The following is a 22,941-nucleotide window of genomic DNA, read 5'->3' as shown; positions in this document are numbered from 1 at the left end:
GTGACTTTTTACTCACTGAATCCATTAGCGCGTTTACTAGTAGTCTGTGTGCCTCTGGGCAACCAACACCTTTTTGGAATCCAAGTTGGTTATCTCCAAAAAGTCCGGTGTCTAGCTCAGGAAAAATAGCATATTCAAATATTTTACTCAAGATGCACGATAGACTGATAGGTCTGTAAAATTTACAATTATTTGTATTGTTCCCTTTCCTTGCAATCGATGTTATAATTCCTTTTAGGAAACTGTCGGGAACAATACCCCTAGTGACGCACATCTGGCAAAATAAGTTGCAGATAAGAGTAAAAACTATCAGGTAAGTTTTTAAAGTGCATTATTGAAAGGCCGTCAGAGTCTATCCCGTTCTTACCTTTAGGCAGAGCTTTTCTTACGGCGGTTTTAACCTGTTTCAGAGATATGGCGACAACGCAATCCTGTCCTGAAAAACGTTCAAGCCAGCTAATAACCTTCTCTTCATAATATTTACTTATGGCAAAATCTTCGATGCCGTGAACTGACGTGTAATAAGAATTCCAATCATCCATAGTCAGAGAAGAACTAGGTGAATTTCCATCAGTTCGCATTATATTTTGCCACTGTGTCTTATTTCCGGTGAAATGGTGTCATATAATACGGTATTTTTTCAGCTCTGCTTTATATTTCAATTTATTGCTGCGTTTCAATTCAAAAACGGGTCTTCCACATGCAGTCCAAATGCTCAGCTACATTTTTCCGCGTTGCTTTGCTGTCTGAAACTCAACAGACTCGAACCATCTCGGTTTTTGTGTGTCAATCTTTACACTCCTAGTAGGGACTTCTGTTTGATTGGGCCACTTTCATGGCATGAACAATCTGATAGTAATAAGTGTTAAGATCAATCACGGCAGATGCTTCAGGGATATATATATATATATATATATATATATATATATATATATATATATATATATATATATATACATACACATACATATATATACCTATAACCTGCACATATATATATATACACACATACATATATATATATATATATATATATATATATATATATATATATATATATATATATATATATATATATATATATATATATATATATATATATATATATATATATATATATATATATATATATATATATATATATATATATATATATATATATATATATATATATATATATATATATATATATATATATATATATATATATATATATATATATATATATATATATATATATATATATATATATATATAAACAACTTAAATTCTCAAACATTTTTTTTGTAAAAAACTTGATTGACTATAGTCACAAGTGTAGTCCCTCTAATAATGATTCATACCAAAAGAACTATAAAAGACTTCTCTCTCATTAAACACTAAATTCTTTATTTAACAACCCAACTTGACCAAGTCGGATGCTAAATGTATTTAAGAAAATTGTCGATACACCAGCACATAAGTAAGCACCAGGTATTCACACATTCTCCCCACTAGTTGGCTGAAGCAATAAATCCTAAACCTGTGATGAGTGTTTTATTCTTTTCATTACCTTTTTCCTTTCCCGCACTTCTAGTAAAATGAACTTTGCCAATTAGGCTCTGAGAAATCTACAGATCGTAGATTTTTCGAAAAATTAAAATATATACACTATTAAATTCTGTAAAAGGGTATTCAGCCAGAAAAAAGAAAATAAAATATAATCATAGGATATAAAGTACTAGCATTATAAAAACAAAATTCTAAGTTACTAAAGTAGGAGCTAAGATCATGAATTCCCCAGTACTCTAAACAAATTTGAGGTTGACGCAGATTGTAGTATAATAAGTTAAGGTCCCTAGGGCAATATGTTTCAAATAAGTATGAACTGAAATCGTGGACATTGTAAATTGTATGATATGTTGTGCTTGACATTTAATATAGGAATTATTTCAGAATTATTTGAGGGATTTTGCAGAAAGGGGCTAAATACTATAAGTTGGGAATGAGGTACTTCTCATTCACCTTTTAGGCTTATAATAAAATACTGAATAATGTGTTCTAGCGACTTAGGGGGACTCAATTGTCCCCAGAATGTACACATACTGACTCTCTAGAAGAATACTACCAATTAGCAAATGATCACAAAAAGCATGATGCACAAAATTCAGCGGTAAAAAATTGTAAGAAATTTCAAAAATCCTTGAGGATTGTTACACAAGATCTACAAAAGCAAAGGTGTTATTCCTATAAATATAATTAAACAATCTAAAAAAAATGTCAAGTCACAATATGAGGGTAGTGGTAACCACCTTTTCGTGGTAGGCGCAAAATAGTAGCAGTAGGCACAGTAATAGACAATAGACCTGAAAATATAAGGCACAAATAGAGACCTACCACTGCCAATTGCAGTCACTGTCAAGCCACTGGCCGTCCTGGTCAGTGTCTTATCATGAAGCAGGGTGTTTTGATGAACAAGGTGCCATCATTGGATGGATTGAAGTGGTAAAGGCAGCCAAAATTATACCCAGTGAGGGGGAGGAATAGCTCCCCTTGGACCTCTGAAACGCTGACCGTGGCACGAGAAAAGATCTCTTGGGCAATAATCCAAGGTGGCAGACTTCTCTTGTCTGTACATTACTGGTTCTGAGGACCAAATAAAGCTTACCGCAGAACGTTAGCAAGTGGTTAGTGATTCTCCCTTCCAGTGTTGCCTGTCCAAGCCTGCTTGAAGCAGGTGCACGGGGTCCTTGAAATAGGGGACAACAATGATGAACACCTTGTCATTACCAAAGGATCTTCAATAAAGGGACGAAAAAAATAGGCAAGCCCTACTTCAAAGTAACCGCCCAAGGGGGCAACAGTAACCCAGTAGCTATTTGGAAATGGAGCTTTATAGCCTGGGCCTCAACTCAGTTTTGCGACGCTACCCATAGAAATAGTTATAACAGTAGCAATAATAATTCAAAACATTAAATAACAAAAATAATAGTAAAAAACAATAAAAAAAAATAGTAATATAAATGATTAATAGTTAAAAAACAGAGAAATTTTAAAAAGCCTTGTTTTTATTTTAGAACCCAAATGTCTCCACCAAACTTACCGACACTCATCAATATTGCCTATCCTACCCCAAGTTCAGAAAATACCCTAAAAGCAAATCAAATGCCTTAAAATACCCCAATTATTAATACCCAACTAAGCTCCTTTTGAAAACTTACCCGAACAGAAATCCTTCTCATTGGAGAGCGATGATAGTTTGCCAAAGGCTTTTTGTTCAGCTTCTTCTAATCCAAGAAGATAGGGATTCTTCTGAGACTTTTCACCTTTATGTATTTCTACTTTACCTTCCCAGTATGATGTTTTCCCATTATCTTTACCTTTGTATAATGTACCCTCTTGAGGCATTGATCCGAGGCCACCCTTGAGGTCTACACAAACAAGCCTTGGGGTAAATGTTGTCTCTTTCTGAAAATAAACACAATTTTAGCAATATTCTGAGGTCGATTGTTTCCAAACTTTAGGTAGGGTAATGCACCTGTTACCGACTGGTTACCTTTTCACAAGCACTATATTACTAGTTTTTTATTTTATCTTCAGTATTCTGTTAATTATTGCTAGTTACTTATGGCTTTTCGACGTTGTTTAGCGTTACCAGTACGAGGTTCACTGAGAAAATCTACTTTGAAGCAACTAAAAGTTAGATCGCAATATTGTCAACTATATTTTCAAAATTCTATGTGCGTGTACTTTACAACCGCATATCTTTCATGAATTCTTTTAAGCTGTTCGCCAGACCATCCTTATTTAAAGTCAGAATCATATTCCTTTGTTGATAACTATTATATTACGCTACTGAATATCAAAATCATCTGTCTCGCACGGCACAATGCCTGCCAAGTGGGGCATAAACACAACATATGACGAATAAGAGGCAAAGTTCTACCGCTGCCTGTAGTAAAGAGCCATAGGCCTTCAATCTATTATTTTTTTATTCCTACAGCCACTCCCCATGGAAGGGGTTGCCATAGAAAATTTGGAGGGGGCTCGTTCGATTGGAAATTGAGAGTTAGGGTGTCCTATTTAAGAGTCAAAAGTAGTCGAAAGGCAACCTGCCCCTCACCTGCCATGCCCTTTTTAGCCGTTCTCATCCCAAAGGCATTAAATCAAAATTTTGAAATAACCATTGTGTTCAAAATATTCTAAAGGTGAAACAATTAAAATGCTTCTGTCTTTTGCTACATTTGTGCAGCACTGAAAACTACAAATACTTTAAACTTCTTTTATAGTTATAACATTGAAAATATAAAATTCTTTTAAATAAAATCATGAATCTTGAATTGCTGAGATTTTCAGAAATTAATTTTATTATGTAGTAAAATTTCACTTTATTTCTATTATTTTTATCCCATCAACTTAATTATTAAAACGATTTTATTTTTCATCAATGTTTTGAAAATTAAAACCCATTATTCAAAATACATATAGTTTTGAAAACAAAAATGACGCAATAGACTCTGGAAGGTTAACGATTATTGGAGGGGGGGGCAACCAAACTCCTGTTTGTACTAATTTCTGTTCGTTTTAAGTTTGACTTGAGTATTCATAATTTCTAATCGTTTTAGGATTTACTTATTTATCTATATCTGTATCTGTTATCTCTGTGTTTGATTGTTTATTTTAATTTCTGTTCGTTTTAGGTTTCATTTATTCGTTGATAGTAATTTCTGGTCGTTTTAAGTTTGAATTATTACAGGACGTCATTACTGCTCGTCTTAATTGTTAATTTAATTATCCTTGAAAGGTTTTTTTTGGGAGTTTTCTGATACATATCTATAATAATTTTTCGAATAAAAAAGAAATGAGTATGAGCAACATTTGCTCATGGTTACAGCCACAGTTTTAGCATCATCAAAAGAGGAAGATAAAATAAATACCCATTGCCCATAAAATACCCAATTCTGCTACCCAGGATAGCAGCATTTAAGACTTTATCATACGAAAAAACCACAACAAATGAATAAAAAATAGTATCCAGACATGCAAAATTTGTTATAATATACCTATGACATCATCAGATGCCCTAGCCTACTTGAATTACCAATGAGAAGCAGAATGATATGTCGAAATTTTTCATATTTTTTACATGTTTTAATATATGTATATATTCTCTTTTATGTTTTTTTGGAGTGTAAGCATTTAAATACAGTTGTGGAAAAAAATGGAATGCCTTGTCAGATTTTCATGTTTGACTTTACAAACTAATTTAATATTTCAGGTCTTGCAAACACATTTAAAGTTGAAACTAAAAAAATCAGCAAATTACATGCAAAATATAAGCAATTATGGAAAAATATTCAGATCACAAGAAGGGGTCAGACCTACATGAAAGCCTTCAAAATGGTAAGTAAGACATAAAACATCAAGATTATTTTTATGTTTGGCTTTATGAAGAAAATTTACATTTATGGACTTACAAACAGACTTAAAGTTGAAGAATATTGTAAACTTGGATTTAGTTTTGAAGAAACTCGGCTTTAAAAGTAGCAACTGAAAGACCGATTTCATTCAGTCCGGAGCAAACAAAACCAACAGTATTCATAGTCATTTTGTATTATTAACTTGATAACTTACAACACTAAATGCTTGACAGAAGATATCCATCTTCTGTGAAAAAATCGACAGTTTAATTGTAGCGGTTAGCAAAGCTAAGTAACAGTTCATCCAATTTTCGACATATCTCCAAAAGACCTACCATCGGGGAATATACCTATTACGAGTTAAAATAATAATTTGGAGAAAGTAGTTGCAGAACCTAAACAACGATCAGATTTGATTTTTATCAGAGGCGGAGTTTCCAAAGGGGTATAAGAAACAACACATGTGATGCAAAAAACGCTTTATACAGCCAACCCAGGGTTCTCTTATCAAATAATCCCTTATAGTTTATCTTTCAAAAAATTAATTATAAGCTGTCTTTCTACCTAATTTATGTTTCAAACGGAAGGCATTTATACTCAAGTGACTGGAAGCGGGCTGTATCAGCAAAGGCTTTCTCTGATCCAAAGACAAGAAAATAGGTTTTACCAACTGAAAGACAGATTTCATTCAGTCCAAGAGCAAACAAAACCAACAGCGTTGATAAGTGCTCCAAAGTTATAGTGCTAATCATAGATTATAGTACTAAATTAAGAATGCTGTAGGCATATCAAAAGTGACTTGCACCGTTGTATGGCTGGACTAGGCATGGTAAAGTGTATCAAGTGACAGCTCTGATAACGGTATTGAATACTAGGATTTAAAACAAAGCCTTGATCAACATCTCACCGCATACGAATACGATTGCAAAGGTATCCATATTGAGGCCTTCTGATACCACTTCCACAGGCAAGTACACACAAATGGCTTAACTCTGCTTTTAAAGAGAGACAGAACTGTTTGACAGTGAAAAACAGAGTCAAAGGTCTTTACTAGCTTCAATGGCGCAAACTACACGTTACTTTTTTGCATTTCAAGAATCGCTAGAAGAGCTTCATGGGCAATTGGCATGCCAAATCCTTCCAGAAAACCTAATTGGTTATAGTGGTGATCACACTTCTTGTTAATTTCATTATAAGCTTCTCAATTAGCTTCCCAATCGTCAAACCTACGGCTATCAGTCTATATGAGCTGCGAGTATATATAGTTGTGTAACCTTCCACTTGACCAATTCAAACAATCAGATTTAATTTTCACTGTACTTGGTACTTCATGATGCACGGTGTAAACCATATGGTTTACGGTTTATATGGTCACAGATGTATACGGTTGTGCAACTTTCCACTTGACCAATATTTCATCAGATTTCATTTTACTGTCCTCAGACAGTACAATTAGATTGCATTTTACTGTCCTTGGTACTTTATGATGTATGATGTAAACCATATGGTTTATGATTTATGCGATTACAGATGTATATAGTTGTGTACATTTCCAGTTAACAAATTAAAGCAATCGACTTTTATTGTTCCAAACCATGGTACATCAAGATAGCCCCAAACAAAACACAGTCTAGGAATTAGAGCAACCACTCAAAGTCAGTATTGAAACTGATCAGAGAGCCTCTAAGAATACTTATCAGTTAATCTCCCCCTTGATTCCTTTCAATAGAACTAGGACTTCAATATAGGTAACAGTTAATACCCTTTTCATACAATTCTCAAAGAGAATGCTAAAGAGCCAACTCTCTTTGCATACAGAGCATCTTAGTCATTCTTAGATTGAATCTCTCACTTTCACAGCTAATTTTAATGTACATTTATTGGGTTATCCCAAATGGTTTGGGCCGTGTTCACTGACAGCGTTGATGTTCTTTATAGTCCCTTTCCCAGAGTATTAGATCCATTTTTGAATGCTACTTTGGGAGGGAGATTCTCGCATTTAAACTGATCTATTACATTTTTCTTGATTTTTCTTGAACAAGCCTGTCTTAAATTAGCACTTGACCCAATACATATTTTATTGGAGCTCTAATTGAGGTTTACATATGTTTAAATAAATCGCTTTTACCATGTTCTGTCAAGTTAGGGTGATATACGTGGAAGTTGTTAAGGGAGTTGTAAGCTTGGTTGGCTGACAGTGCCGTTCAATTTTGAGCTATCAATCTGTCTTGCTGGATCAAGAACTTCAATACACGTGACCATTACTTATATCAGTCAGTAAGAAGAACTGATTCTGCTTTCATATACAATATCTGGAAAACTGTTTTGGTTTATCATAAGTGGCTTGAACTGCTTTTACTGGCTGCACGGAGGTTCTTGACAATTCCTTTCTTAGAGTGTTTAATCCAATTTTGAATTTCACTTTTCGAGGGAAATTTACATATTCGAACTGGTGCGTCCCTATATCCTTAGTACAGGAATTAGATGCATTCTCACATCCCAGAGGTAGGTTATGTTTTTAAAGTACACATTGGATGTCAACATAAACATTGAGTCCTTGCTGCATTATTATTAAACAAACAGCAAGATGGTTCAGAAGCACATTTTTTGCTTGTCGGATGTTCCAAGAGTATTGGTACCCCCAGCTTGGAGTAAATGTTTCCGTAATATTCGTTCTTCCTTTTTTGTGTGCTAACCTGTATATTAAGCTAAAATCAGAAGATGCCTTTTTGGTAAAACCCCGATTCGGTTTTGAGTTTGGCCACAAGAGTTCTGTCCTTTTCTTTTTATATATATATATTTATAAAAAATGTTAATTGTTCGTAATGATCGTTTGGATTGGCTTGAGAATAATCCATTGAGTGTTTCGGATTTAGGATTAGGAGTACTTCACAGGGATTTTGATATGGGGGTAGATGATGTTTTTCCGAAAGTTAATTATAATTGGCCAGTTGATTTACATACTAGACTGGCACCGGCTGAACTTGGCATTTTTCATCTGAATTGTCAGGGGTTAAATAGTACATTGGATTATTTGTCGGAGCTGTGTATGCTATATGATTTTCATATTCTTGCACTTACTGAAACATGGTTAAGGAATAATAATTCTGGACTATTGGATATTTTAAATTATAATATGCATGTTAAGAGCCATACTCACCATCAGCATGGAGGACTTGCCCTGTATATTAGAACTGATTTGAATGCGAAGGTTAGGGATGATTTGTCCGTTAATAGAGACATGATTTTTGAGTGTTTTGTTGCGGAGGTTGATAAGAATGGTGACCCATTTTTCATTGCTGTTTGTTACCGCCCCCCTTCAGCTAGAGTAGATTGTTTTTTTGAATTATTAGAGCAACAAACGGACCTTCTAACTCGTAAGAACATGCCGTGTTTTGTGTGTGGAGATTTTAACATTGATTTGAAATTGTTAGCATCTAACTTAAAAGCCCTGAATTTTTTGAATTTAATGTTAGGTTATGGGATGCATCCTGCTGTAAATATTTGTACTAGAGTGACGGAGTCATCTTCATCTCTAATTGATAATATATTTTTGAATGTTCCCCATGATTCGTCGAGTGTTGTGTTAAATGATGTTTCGGATCGCTTTGGTTTGGCAATATTAGTTCCGGGTATATTGAAGAATACTAATATTAACAATGATGCTCGCCCTAAGCCTAAGAAATTATTAGTTGATTCAAATACTATTTCAAGATTTAAGCTTAGGATAGAACAGTTAGATTTTAAATTTTTACAAGAACAATTAGATTTAAATTTGAAGTTTGAGCTTTGGTATGGTAAGATTAAGGATATGTTTTTGGAATGTTGTGAAGTGTCAGGAATACAGAAGAGAAGGGTGTCTCCGAATAAACCCTGGATTACAAAGAGTCTGTTACAGTCAATTAATAGAAGACTGTTTTTTACATAAGTTGTCAACAAGGAGCAATGATCCTCATGATAAAGTGATATAAAGAGTTTATAATAGTAGGTTAAATGCTGTACCCCGACAGCCAAAGGTAGAATATTATAAAGTTAAGTTTAAAAATGTTGAGGGTAACCCAAGTAAGACCTGGAAATTGATTAAGTCGGTGACTTGCCCTGGTAGCGTCTTGGTCCGTCCAGATAGTATAGGAATGAATAATAATGTTGTAGATGAGATGTGTAATCACTTCGCTACTATTGGGCTGGTATACGTGGTGATTTTTTAAATGTGATAGTTAGTTTTCTTGGTTGAAGGACTCAGTGTGTCGTGATGGATGGAGTTACATCTAAAATTGAACATATTTCGATTGGAGTACCCCAGGGTTCCGTTTTGGGCCCTTTTGTTGTTTTTGGTTTATATTAATGACCTTTGTAGAGCTTCAGGTAATGTGTCTTGTTCTTTAGACCTTGATACTTACGATACTAAAGGAATTCTACCATATTTTGCTGATGATGCCCATTTTACTGTAGCTGCTAGAACTGAAAATGAGTTGATGACTATATTGAAAAAAGGTATTTCTTCGATTGAAAAGTGGATGCGAGTAAATAAATTGAAACTGAATCATAATAAGTCGAATTTTTTGATTTATGGTAGAATTACTGGACATTATCCATGGATTAATAGGATAGAAGTAGGTGCTTTTTTCCCCAAATGCATGAGATAAAAAAATTTAGATAGACATTTTGTGAAAATTAGTTCAAAGGTCAGATGACAAAACTCCAATGTCCACACAACCGCCCAGGACCCGGGGGCAGGCGTTGAAAGTTATGCCCTGGGTGCATATGAGGTTCTTATGGAAGGGATGTTCGTATAAACTTCAGAGGACTCATTTGATTAGAAATTGAAAGTTCTAGTTAATTTTTTAAGGGTTTAAAAGTAATTGGAGGGCAGCTAGCCCCTTCCCCTCCCATTCCCTTTTTTCTCCAAGTACATTCGATAAAAGTTTTGAGGTAGCATTTTGTTAAAAATAGCTCAAAGGTCATATAACGAAAACTCCGGGGTTGACACAGCCCCCCAGGGCCAAGGGGCAGGTGTTGTAAGTTATGCCCCGGGGGCAAATATTCCCTGGGGGCAAATATGGTTCTTATAGAAGGGATGCTCATATAAACTTCAGAAAGGGCTCATTTGATTGGAAATTAAAAGTTTTCAGTCAAAAGAGATCGGAGGGAAAATATCCCCCACCCCCCTCACCCAGCCCTTTTTCCCCAAATGCATCAGATATAAATTTTGTTAAAATTAGTTCAAAATTGAGATTGAAAAAAACTCCGATTTTGACACAACCCCCTAGGGCCCGGGGGTAGATATTATAAGTTGTGCCTTGGGACATATAAAATTTTCATGGAAGGGATGCTTGTATAAACTTCAGAGAGGGCTCATTTGATTGGAAATTTAAAGTTCTAGTTCACTTTTTAACTGTCAAAAGTGATCGGAAAGCAGCTAGCCCCCCCCCTAACCCCACCATTTTTCCCGCAAATACATCAAATAAAAATTTGGAGATAGACATTTTTGTAAAAATAGATAAGTCAGACAACACGCGTCAGTCAGACAGCATAAGTCAGACAGCCTTCGCCCCCACAGCTCCCGGGGGGTGGGGGGTTCCACCCGCGGCCAGCCCCGCGGCGCCCGGGGGTGGGGGTCCCGCCCACGGCCGGCCTTCGGCCTCCCGGCCCTGGGGGGGGGGCCCTTTTAAATTCACAATGTTCAACTGTGCTTTTTTTTAAAGTTCATGTTCCAAGTGTTTTTTTTTTTTTGCTGTACAATATTGTCTGTGTGCTAATTCACAAAAAGTGTGCTAATGTACAAAAAGTGAAGCTGGACAAAAAGTGTTTTTTAAGACAATAAGTGTTGTTGTTGTTGATGTTGTTCATGTTTGAACAAAAGTGTTTTTTTTATAATAAATGTTGTACATAAAGTGTCTTTTTTATCGTTGTTCATGTTGAACAAATAGAGTTTTCATGTTGAATAAATGACCATGAAATTTTGTTTTTGTTGCTCTTGTACTAGATAGATCTATGTGAAAATTATTACTACTACTACTACTTATTCACTGGACACGTATGATTTACAGTTAGTTGTAGTCCGACTGTTGTCAACAGCAGCATGTATGAATTTAAAACACCATTCAGATCGTTTCTGTGTGGTCCATCAATGTCGGGGAAAATAACACTTTTAACTAAAGAAATTCAAAATAGTCAGAAAATGTTTCTGGTAGAATCGAACGAATTTTTTAATTGCTATAGTATTTGGAAGGAGTCCAATCATCAAATAAAGTCTATTGTACCACCCATACCAATACAATTCATATGAGGACATGATGTTTTCAATAGTATTGAACCGAACTCGTGGCTGATTATTGATGATTTGGCTGAATCCATTGAACAGTTCTCACAGGAAATTTTACAACTGTTCACCGTTCGCTCTCACCATGAACAGATTTCCATAACCCTAGTTCTACACAATCTGTTTCATCAGAGCAAATGTATGAGAACCCTTGCTTTGAATTGCACCATCTATATTATCTATCGAGTTGTTCGTGATTCTAGCTCGTTAATAACTCTCAATAAGCAAATATACCCCGGCGCCCCTAAATTTCTGCTGTCAGCGTACACTCAGGCGACTAATAAGCCCTACGGCTACATTTTGCTGGATCTTTATCCGAGCACGCCCGTATTACATATATATATATATATATATATATATATATATATATATATATATATATATATATATATATATATATATATATATATATATATATATATATATATATATATATATATATATATATATATATATATATATATATATATATATATGTAACTTACATTAAAATGCGAACTATATCCACTGAATTGAATTCCACTGTCTTAAGAAAATGTTCCCTATTGTTTCTAAGTGTTTGTTTAATATGGAAAGGCAGTATGGTCTTCGTCGCTATTTACGTCTAGCTTATGGGGAGCAGTTGCCCTGTGATATCTTTTTTTATTAGTTTTGGTAAAGAAGTAATAATGCTAGGCTGTTTTAAAAGTTTTTAAAAATATTTTTAGTTTTAAAGTTGGTATTTTAATGTAAGTTTACATATATATATATATATATATATATATATATATATATATATATATATATATATATATATATATATATATATATATATATATATATATATATATATATATATATATATATATATATATATATATATATATATATATATATATATATATATATATTTTGGTGTTGTGCTGATGGTCCTTGGACATAGGTTCGAAATATTCATTGAATTCCGCTGTCTTGAGAAAATTTTTCCTAATGCTTTTAAGTGTGTTTGTTTATTAAAAAAAAAAAAAAAAATGGAAAAAGCAAGAGCTCCCAAAGCGAAAACATCTTATTCGTTCCTTCATTTTTAAAAACCAAAAACGTTCTTGTCCTCCTCCCCCCATAAGTTCCAAGAATTGGCACCACTATTCCTACCTCTGCAAATTCAGTTCTCCACTACTTTTGATCCTGCTGTCCGCCTGATTTCCCTGCTATTTCTGAAACACTTATAGTAAAATATTAATATTACATAAAAAACAATTAGTGGCTAATTAGCTACCCTATTCTCTAGAGCCTGGTTCATATGCTCCATTTTATATACAATACTGTTACCTAATTCTTGCTGCAAAGATGATTTTGTTACCGGCCCTAGATAGTAGCATGGCCATCTTTTTTCTTTTTATGGAAAAGGGATTCCCTTCTATTAACCATTTTTAACTCTTTATAACAATTTAACTTAATACATTAAATTTTAGCATATATCTTTTGTTATTTTTAAAATTAATTCTTATAAAATTTTGATGAAAATTCAATAGTGTTAAAAATTAACCAAAATTTCTGTAATATTGACCCATTTAACCTTTAAATATATTAGCCTAAATATGTTCTAAAACCACACTGGCTACACTTGACGTTTGACAGAAAAAAAAGTCCAAAAATTAAGAAACCAAGAAACGAGGGCAATTTTCAGCTAGTGAAAAAGAGAAGCGAAAATACGAAGTATTTTTTGGCCAGTGAAAAAGCAAAAGCCAAGAGACAAAGAAAATGTTTCATCAACAACCTCTGCCAAGTGTCTTCAGTGCTCAGCACAGAAGAAAAACACACATACAAAAGAACAACAGCAACACTAAGCCTTTGAAGTAAACTAAAGAGACAGAAAAACACTCAGTATTTACCCTGTCTCGTTAGTCTTTTCCATATCTGCATTGTCTTTTTGCTACCTCTTCTACTACTTAAAAATAATCATCATTCTTTGGTTTCTTAATTATTTTTAAGCTTACTTCATATTTTTTCGCCTTTTGTCAAATATATTAGCCTGTTAATAGACAATATTTTCCTCCTTATTGACCATTTCATAGAATGGTGCCACTGTTCTTACCTCCGCAAGTTCACTCTTCCACTGCTCCCTCCTTTGATCCTGCTCTGCAGCTGATAAATTCATGAAAGATTGTGACATAGGGAATTCACCATCTGGGGTGACAAGGATGCTACCATTCAGAGCATCATGACCTTCACTCACTGAAAAAGTATTTCAAATAGAACTGTTGCATAGAATGGTACTAAGTTGAAAAGATATGGAATACCTTGCTGTATTAGAACCTATATTTTATGCATAACAATTTCATTTCCTGAAAGGAAAAGGTCTTTCCTGCTGGCACATTTGACTGTGGATGTTAGAAAAAATTCGATTATGCTTTTAAAATCAGAATATGTATCAGAAACATCCCTAAACATTTAAGATTAATTTTAAAGTAGTAATAAACACCAAAATAATTTGCTAAAAACAAAATAAAAAAGAATTTTTGTGCCAAATATGTGAATGGTGGAAATTACTGAAATACATTTGAAATCCAACTATACAACACAAAAATATTTAGATAAACCAAGACTTATTTTATATAAATTGAAAAAAATTAAGCAAATTACTAACCATGTATTAAATTAAACTTTCAATGAATGAAAATCTAATAGGTATATCATACACATTATCAAACAAAATCAGAAGGGAACAATAATTTGTGCCTGAAGACTAAAAAAGCATCTTTATGCCAATATTTTCTAGCTCTCCAGAAGTTGGCAGATACATATATGGAAGGTTGGGGCTGCAAAATGATTCCTCCCCCATTGTTACAGAACCCCTTGAACAAATTGTAAAAACAAACAACAAAAGTACGAAGAACAAAAGGGAAATCTTTTTGTAAGACAGTGGAGATAATTTGAATGAATATTTCGGCCCTATGTCCAAGGGCCGTCCTCAGCAAGACAAAAATATATAAAAGAAAAAAGACTCACAACAACATGCGACCAATAAAACCAAAAAAGTGAAAAAAAAATTTCAAAGCAGTCCTAGCATCCTTACTTCAGCGAAGTTCAACCAGGACTGATAAAAAGTAAGGTAAAACAAGGCGATTCAATGAGATGAAAGAAAAATAAATTAAAAACACGTTCTTATTAGTACGATTTTTTAGTACGTATATGAAAGTGGCTGTCCCCTCCTCAACGCCTCGTTCTTTACGCTAAAGTTTGACTTTCTCACAACTCTTATTTTCGTTAAACAATAAAAAAATTCGTTAATCCCCCTCCTCGTCAGCAGCTACAGTTTTTTTGTAATAATGCCCAAATGTCAGTGTAAGTTTATTCCAATGAGTGGACCTTAAACAGGGATGCAATAACAGTGAAGCCAATTGGACACTTTTTTCGTATTGGTCATGGTGCTTTTAGTATTGGTCATGGTTGACATTCAGACATAAAACAACACATCTCATCAGCAAAACACAGGATTAGCTTGAATGCTTCAAGTGGCAGTAAGTAGCTTAAAACTTATTTCATAAAACACAAATCGAATGAAGAAACAAAAGTTAAAGCAGCTGAACTAACTTAGGCTAACAATACGGTAAAGCACTATCACAGTTTTATGTAAATGACTGTGTGAACAAGCTAAATACTTTTATGTTTAGTGACTCATCAGCTGTATTAAAGTTTAGCTTTGCCAGAACAAAGCAATCAGCCCTGATAACTGGTGTTTCAGTCCCATTCAGCATGAAAGCTAGCACTGAAGATGGATAAATCCCCTTTCCATGGAATTTCATCTGATGCAAGCAATCACAGGGCTATAAAAATATTTCCTTTTGCTGTTCAGTTTTTCAACAAAAATGAAGAAATAAAGTCAAGGTTACTGAAAGTAGCTTCTTTGCCATGTGAAACACCAGATGAGATATCAAATTTCCGCATGAACTGTATTGATGAATTTAAATTAGGCAAAACCAGTTGTATTACCTTTGCAGTGATAATACAGACATGAATTTTGGTGGTTTGAGCAGAAAAGAAAATAACTGTGTTTACAAAACTAAATACTAATTTACACTGTGGTATTGAAGGTGTGGGTTGTCCTGCACAAAAGACTTGTTGGCTATCTTGTAATAGAATGCATTTAAAGACAAAATTTTAAGAAATCTTTTAAACAAGAAAACAAGGTTTTCTTTTTAAAGAAGAGAAGGCTTGAAAAATTACACTAAAATTTTTCAATATCCCTTTAAGTGAGGCATACCAACTTTTAAGTTCTTCCATAGCCAACTCAGTATTATTCAGCAAGGAACTGAAAAGATTGAAGGATGTACAAAAAGTATTATGGAACCAAGGCCGTATCCAGGGGGTAGGGGTTTGAACCCCCCTCCCGCCCTTAAAATGTTTGTCTGACTCGTAAAAACGTAACAAGATGGACACAAGCAAATTTTTTATGCGTTCTTTGAGGGTTTTTTTGTGTAAACCCCCCACCAGAATTTTTTTTTTAGTATAACCCCCTCCAAAAAAAATCCTGGGTACAGCCTTGTATGGAAGTGAATGATGTGTTGAATCAAAGCTCTTAAAGCTTTGACCAGAAGAAACGAGGAACAGTTCCCATCATTTAATGTAAAATCTACTATTGAATGGACAAATATTACCCAACAAGGGGATACTAACTTCAAAAGTGAAATTGAAGTGTCTTATGAAAACTTCCTAATGTATGTGAAAAAATGTAGTGTACCATTCTCAAAATTCAAATGGAGGATCTTGAAGGACATCTACAAATGGGAACAAATTTAGGAAAGCAATTTTTACTTCCAAAAAAAGGTACTGAAATAAATGTTACTTTGTTATTTGACCAACTGGCCTTGTTAGCTGATTTTGTAAGTGAAAACAGTAGAGTGGGCTGATGAGGATAAAAAAAAACAAAAAAACACCTCAATGTCATGAGAAATGGGTTAGTTCTTTCAAAACCTATACTAGGCCAGAGCAATACTCAGAATTTTTGAAAATATGACAATATGTGTTTCTCTGCCTATAATGGTAATAATGGTCTATATGTGTCATCTCTGCCTATAATGATAATACTAAACAAATCTTTTTGCTCATAAGTATCCAATAGATGGATAAAAGAAACAAGATGGAAGCAGAGACCCTTTCTGAAATTCTGCAAATTCTCTACAACTTCAAAATGGACTGTTTGAGTTTTTATAACTTTATATTGGATAGGAAAGAGGTTTTAAAAGTGCTGAGACAGCAGTCAAATATCCTCAATGGACAAATATTTTAGGCAAATCTTAGGCATAAAAAGTTAATTTTTTTGTGTTGAAAAATAAGTATAAATAAATAAGTATTCAGTGCAAAATTATTGTTTTTGTTTATGACATGCCTTTGAGTTAAATCTAATTAACAAATAAGGTAAGTAACTTAAAAAAAAAAACTATGTCTCAAAATAGTTTAAATGAGCATATTCCAATAAAGTGCCCTGTAATATCTCAAGGGTAGTCCTGCAAACCCTACTTGGGAAAGCCCTGTTTTTTTTTTCAAGTTCATGATTCAGTTAGCCTAATCTAGGGGCAGATGACATTTAGTCCCCAAATGGGGTGGGAGGATGTTGTAAGGAAAAATTCAAGAGAAATGGGAACTTATTGGGAGGGTGTAAAGAATGAGGCCTTGAACAGATAGAGATGAAGGAGTATGTGTAGCTGTTTGACCTCAGCTGTTTGTGCTCCAGTGAGTTGTTATTAGTAGTAAGCTGTAGGGATAACTTGTCTCTAACATTGAAAAACAATATTTTTCAAGATTATTGTCAGCCTATTCCAAATATCCAGTTCTAACCATTTAAGCCTATATACATCATTTCTAAGATTAGAAGCCTATTGCCTACATTTAAAAAAGATAGGCTGTATATTAACCAAGATGTAGGAAAGGACTAGACTATATCTAAGATTAGGCAGTGTATGAGCACTGGGGGTCTTACCTATAGAGTCTTCTAAGTTCTAGAAATCGTGAAAGGGGGGTTGTAGCTTGACAACTTCTTCCCAAGGTATACTTTAGACCAGCAGTCAGGGAACTTTTTTAATCATTACCCCAAAATATTTTTGTGTAAGTTGGTATTACCCCATGACAAAGGGCAAAAAACACGAAATCGCCTCTTTTTAGCATCTTTCATATAGCCCCTCATGACAATTTTGAAAAGAAAACAATAACTAAAAATTTAATTCAAACACCATTTATTCAATTTAATATCTAGTAAGACATAACTGCAATAATAATATAACAAATTGAAACCTATTGGGTTAAAATTGAGGGTTGACATTTTGGGCTACTGTAACAAATCACAATAATATTAATGGTGATACAAACAGAAATTAGAATTGAAAAAATTAGAAAAACTTAGAAAAAAAAGAATAACAGAAAACATTCTTCCTTCAAGTTTGGGAGAAATTATGTTGTTTCATGTTCAATACAATTGCTTTAAAATTGGGACTTTTTGATGTAAGAGCAATTTGAATACAGTCTTTGGCATTAAATCAATTTCTGTTCTTTGTTTTTATGTTAATTAGAATGAAAAAGCCCTTGTTCACACAGATATTTGTTACAAATGGCAGCAATTTTTACCACCTCTTCATGTGCAATTTTGAAAGCCTTTACAGCTTTTGACATCCAAAAAGACAACAGGTTTGGTTCACTCTCAAATTGAATATGTGCTTCAGTATTAGATTGAAGTTTAAGAATTGGTTCTGCCAAACTTGAAGGTTCTTCTGGTATTATAATAATTTCACATTTAAAAGGAGCTATAATCCAACTGACAGTATCTGTATCAAGATCCGGAAAGTAATTTGAAAACTACTTTTTAAGTTCAATAAGATGTCTTACAATTGTATCTTTGATGTCAGCAAAAGCAATATTTTTGCAATCTTCTAAAAACAAAGCTAACCTTGAAAAAGAAGCTATCCAGTTCTGTCTTACTTTTGGTCTCCAAAATTGCAGCTTTAATCCAACACTGACACTATTTCTCTTGCTGAAATGATATTAATATTCTTCCCTTGCAATTTCTTGTTTATTATATTTATACCCTCAAAAATGTCTGCTGAATATGCAAGATATGCAACCCAGGAAGTTTTTAAACTTATCTGCAAGAATATTTTTTTGATCAACCATAAAAATTTCAACTTCAGTTTTGAGAGTCTATACTCAATCCAGTACATTTCTGCAAGAGATCCACCTTACTTCTGTATAATATCATAGGTCTGTATATTCAGCTTCACTTTCCTGACATAATTCATGAAATAGCTGTGTGTTTAGTGCATGTCTCTTGATGAAATTTACAATCTTGATGACACCATGCATGATGGCTTCTAGTTTAGGTTCTAAATATTTGACCATAAGGGCCTGGCAATGGATCATACAGTGAGTAACTTCAATATTTGGGTTATTTTTTCTCACAAAAGCTGAATTCATATGACCCAGCATAGCTGGAGCTCCATACAAAGATACAGAAATACAGTTTTCCCATTTTAAACTTTGCGCATTGAAGTATTCATTTACTTTATTATAGACATCAATTCCATGAAATCTCAGCCCAAGAGGAAAATAAAACAGCAATTCCTCTTCAAATTATCTGCACCTGTGTAGCAAACATATACCATTAGCTCTGAATTGCTACTGAAATCAGTTGTCTTATCAAGCTGAATAGCAAAATATTTAGCCTGTTTTAATACAAAAATAACCTGTTCCTTCACATTTTCTGCTAATATAGAAATTCTTTCTTTCACAATTCTTGCAGACAACAGCACTGAATTCAGTTTCTTTGCTTCTTTTTGAACACACATAATCTCTTGCATTTTTACAGCAGCTGGTTTAACCAAATCTTTACCAATAGTGTATGGTTTCTTATTTCAAGCAATCAACAGGCTACTTCAAAGCTAGTCCTTGATTTTAGATGCTGATCAAATACACCAAACAAGCTACTATTCAATCTTTGTCTTTTAACAGATATTTCTAAATTTGCAAAGTATTGTCACAGTTTGGGAAGACAGCTGTGAATGCAAATTATCTAAATGTTTCTTCAACCAGCTTTTTTTGAAAGATTCTGAAGTCAGTATCTTCATACATATAACACATTGTGGTATCATTGTACCATTGTCTTCTATTTGTGTAAAACTGTAATTAAGGAATTTGTCTTGGTATGTTCTTTTTCTATTTGTTACCATCTGAAGGGAGACAGAAAATAACAACTAAAATAATTGAATTAAGTTTTCAAATTGCAGCTAATCTTTATCTATATATTGATCATTAATGATAAAATGGTGGTCTTGTCAGCAATTGACTAGAAAAACTGGCTCTCTGACTTGTCAATGTATTTGTATCTTGATGGGATGACATGGAGTGACCAGGTAGCTGGGGCTGTGCTTTAGCCTACTGTGCAAAGATTTAACTCAAGAACACTCCAAGTGGTGGGGAGTGAGATGGCGTGACCTGCATATGTTGCTAAATTGTTTAAGTTGACAGAAAAAATACTAGCAGATTTACAAAATAGCAATTTAAAAATAAATACTTTTTGCTCATAAAAATGTCACTTTTATCCCAGAAAAATTCATTTTTACTCCATTTAAGGTAATTTACCCAGGTTCCCTGACTGCTTTAGACCCTTTGGGTTAATTTCTGAAAGTTAACTGCCTATATTCCAAAGTAGCAAGAAGTCCATCAACCAGAACTTTACCAAATAACAAAAATAGTCTATATTATGCTAGGTCTGTAGATTAATAGCACACATTTCAGAATGAACATTCTACTGAGAGTTTCCTTTGGTAAAATTCTACTTTAGCTACTTGTTCCTATCTTGGAAAGGGGTTAGGTTAGGAAATGAAACTTTCAAGGATGGGTCTACAGGCTAAAGTAAGTCCCAGGAAGGTATTTTGAAGTACCTACCTCTACTCTGTCTCCTTCTAGAGGGTCCTGAAATATTGCCTACCTGTCAGGTTTTTTATTAAAATTTTTCTGAAACCTATTGAAATTTTGACAACATTTTACCATAACTTTCAGTTATCAGTTTCTTTTTCTCTGGCTTTAGATATGAAAATGCAATTCCTGTTATTGGAGTAGAATTTAAAGCCATATTATAGTTGTTTTTTTTTCAAAATTTCATAAATGTATTTGCATATCTTTAAAATGTTACAGGCCTAAATTGTGATTGAGCAAAGCTTAAAACAATTTTGTTGTACTTCATTTAAGCAGAAGATCTATTTTACAAGGTTTCACTTTTATAACACATAGCTTTTTAAAGATCAGGACCCACTAGAGGGAGAAGGAGTGGAGGTTGGTACTTCAAAATAGCCTTCCCAGGACATACTTTGGTAAATTTTTCATTATTCATATTATTGACTTATGAATAGAGTAAACATACTACTTGATACCTTTTTTTATTCTTTCTAAATATAATAATCATTTTTGTTGGAAATGAATTTTACCCCCTACCCCTATATATATATACCAATTCAGGGTATATAATTGCACATTAAGGGGGTGGGGGAAAGTTTAAACTTACTTCTTGTTTACATCAGAAACAAAGTTTGCCCCCACCCCCTTAATGTGCAAATAGGTTCTATACCCTATAGCCTATAATTAGGGGTGGGGGTAAAATTCATTTGCAACAAAACTGATGTTATAATTGGAAAGAGGGTAAAATTCTACTTTAGTTACTTTTACCTATATTGGAAAGGGGTGAGGTTAGGAAACTGAAACTTTCAGGGATGGGTCTGCAGGCTAAAATATGTCCTGGGAAGGTATTTTGAAGTACTTATCTCCACTCCTTCTCCCTCTAGAGGATCCTGAAATTTGCCTACATGACAGGTATATACCTATTGAAATTTTGACAAAACAAAATTTTACCTTAATTTTCTGTTAGGCCTATAACATTCTTTTTCTCTGGCTTTAGTTCTGAAAATGCAATTCCTGTTATTTGAGTAGTATTTTCAGCCATATCAATGTTAATTTTCAAAATGTAGGAAATGTATTTGCCTATCTTTAAAACTCTAGAAATCAGGATTGAGCAAAGTTGTGAAGCTGAAAACAATTTTGTTTGACTTCATTTTAAGCAGAAGATCTATTTTACAAGGTTTCACTTTTATAACACAAATATTTTTAAAGATCATCAAAGGTCAGGAGCCTCTAAAAAGAGGAGTGGAGGTAGATATTTCAGAATACCTTCCTTAGACATACTTTAGCCTCTAGATTAATCCCTGAAAGTTTCATTTCCCTAATCAATCTCTTTTCCAAGATAGCCAGAAGTAGCTAAAGTAGAATTTTACCGGAAAGAGCATAAAAAAGGCAGCAAGATGTATGCTTACAGTATACCATGCTTACTTTATTAATAAGTCAATAATACGAATAACAAAAAACTTACCCATACTTTAGCCTGTAGACCCATCCCTGAAAGTTTCATTTTCCTAACCCAACCCCTTTCCAAGATAGCCAAAAGCAGCTAAAATAGAATTTTACCAATAATAGTACCCCCCTCCCCCAGACATTTGGCTGATTTTGCATCAAACCCTCCTAGGCCTACCTTCAAGCTATCAAATTTAGAAAAAAGAACCATTTTCTCACATGGGCTATCTATACTTGATCTTTTTTTCCAGTCCATTTCAGAACTTCAGCTGATGTGTAGGCGAAGCAGCATTTCTAATAAATGTTAGAAAAAAGATTTTTTGTATTTTTGCCTTACACCATATATAGCGCTAACTAATGTATGGCATGGAAAAAATAATTATAATAATAGAAAGCGCTGTAAAAACAGGTAAAAAATGTGCGCTCCGAAAGTCAATTATAGTTAATAGTAACGTATGAATTGGTATTATATTCCTTCTAAAACACTAGATAAAATTTGTTTGCCTATTCTCGTTATTTTAGATTGCAAGAAGCGGTTACAGTCTTATTCCTTTAACCAATTGCACGAAAAATAGGTCGAATTTGTTTTCCTCCATTTTATGCTGAAGCTATTGCTAAGGCGGGGCTTCCACGGCGTCAGTAAAGTTAATAAAGCTGTCCTCAAAGTTAATAAACCATTTTCATGGCATAACTTTATCGACTTTATAGCAATCGGAAAGAAGTTAAACTTTATTTAACTTTTTCAAGAAAGTGTGCAAAGTTCAACCAATACCAGAAGACGTGTGGAAAATTTCAAATAAACAACATACGAATTAGTTTCTACAAATATAATCGTGTATACTTGTTTAAATA

General features: G+C 33.7%; 1 protein-coding gene across 1 annotated transcript in view; it reads right to left on the bottom strand.

The window, feature by feature from the left end:
* Positions 1-22,420, bottom strand: part of LOC148943909 (uncharacterized) — a 141,830-nt gene extending 119,410 nt beyond the window's left edge. Inside the window, exons 1-3 of the mRNA XM_089101279.1 lie at positions 22,309-22,420; positions 13,796-13,935; positions 3,201-3,447 (exon numbers count right to left, since the gene is read on the bottom strand). Coding sequence (XP_088957405.1) covers positions 3,201-3,447; positions 13,796-13,935; positions 22,309-22,345 — 424 coding nt within the window. The 5' untranslated portion in view covers positions 22,346-22,420. The remainder of the gene's footprint in view (positions 1-3,200; positions 3,448-13,795; positions 13,936-22,308) is intronic.
* Positions 22,421-22,941: the final 521 nt, after the last annotated feature.

The sequence above is a fragment of the Artemia sp. Qi Xiang Cuo genome, chromosome 15, assembly GCF_049724085.1.
Source record: "Artemia sp. Qi Xiang Cuo chromosome 15, ASM4972408v1, whole genome shotgun sequence".
Classification (NCBI taxonomy): Eukaryota; Metazoa; Arthropoda; class Branchiopoda; order Anostraca; family Artemiidae; genus Artemia; species Artemia sp. Qi Xiang Cuo.
This window is presented reverse-complemented; position numbering and strand designations above follow the sequence as displayed.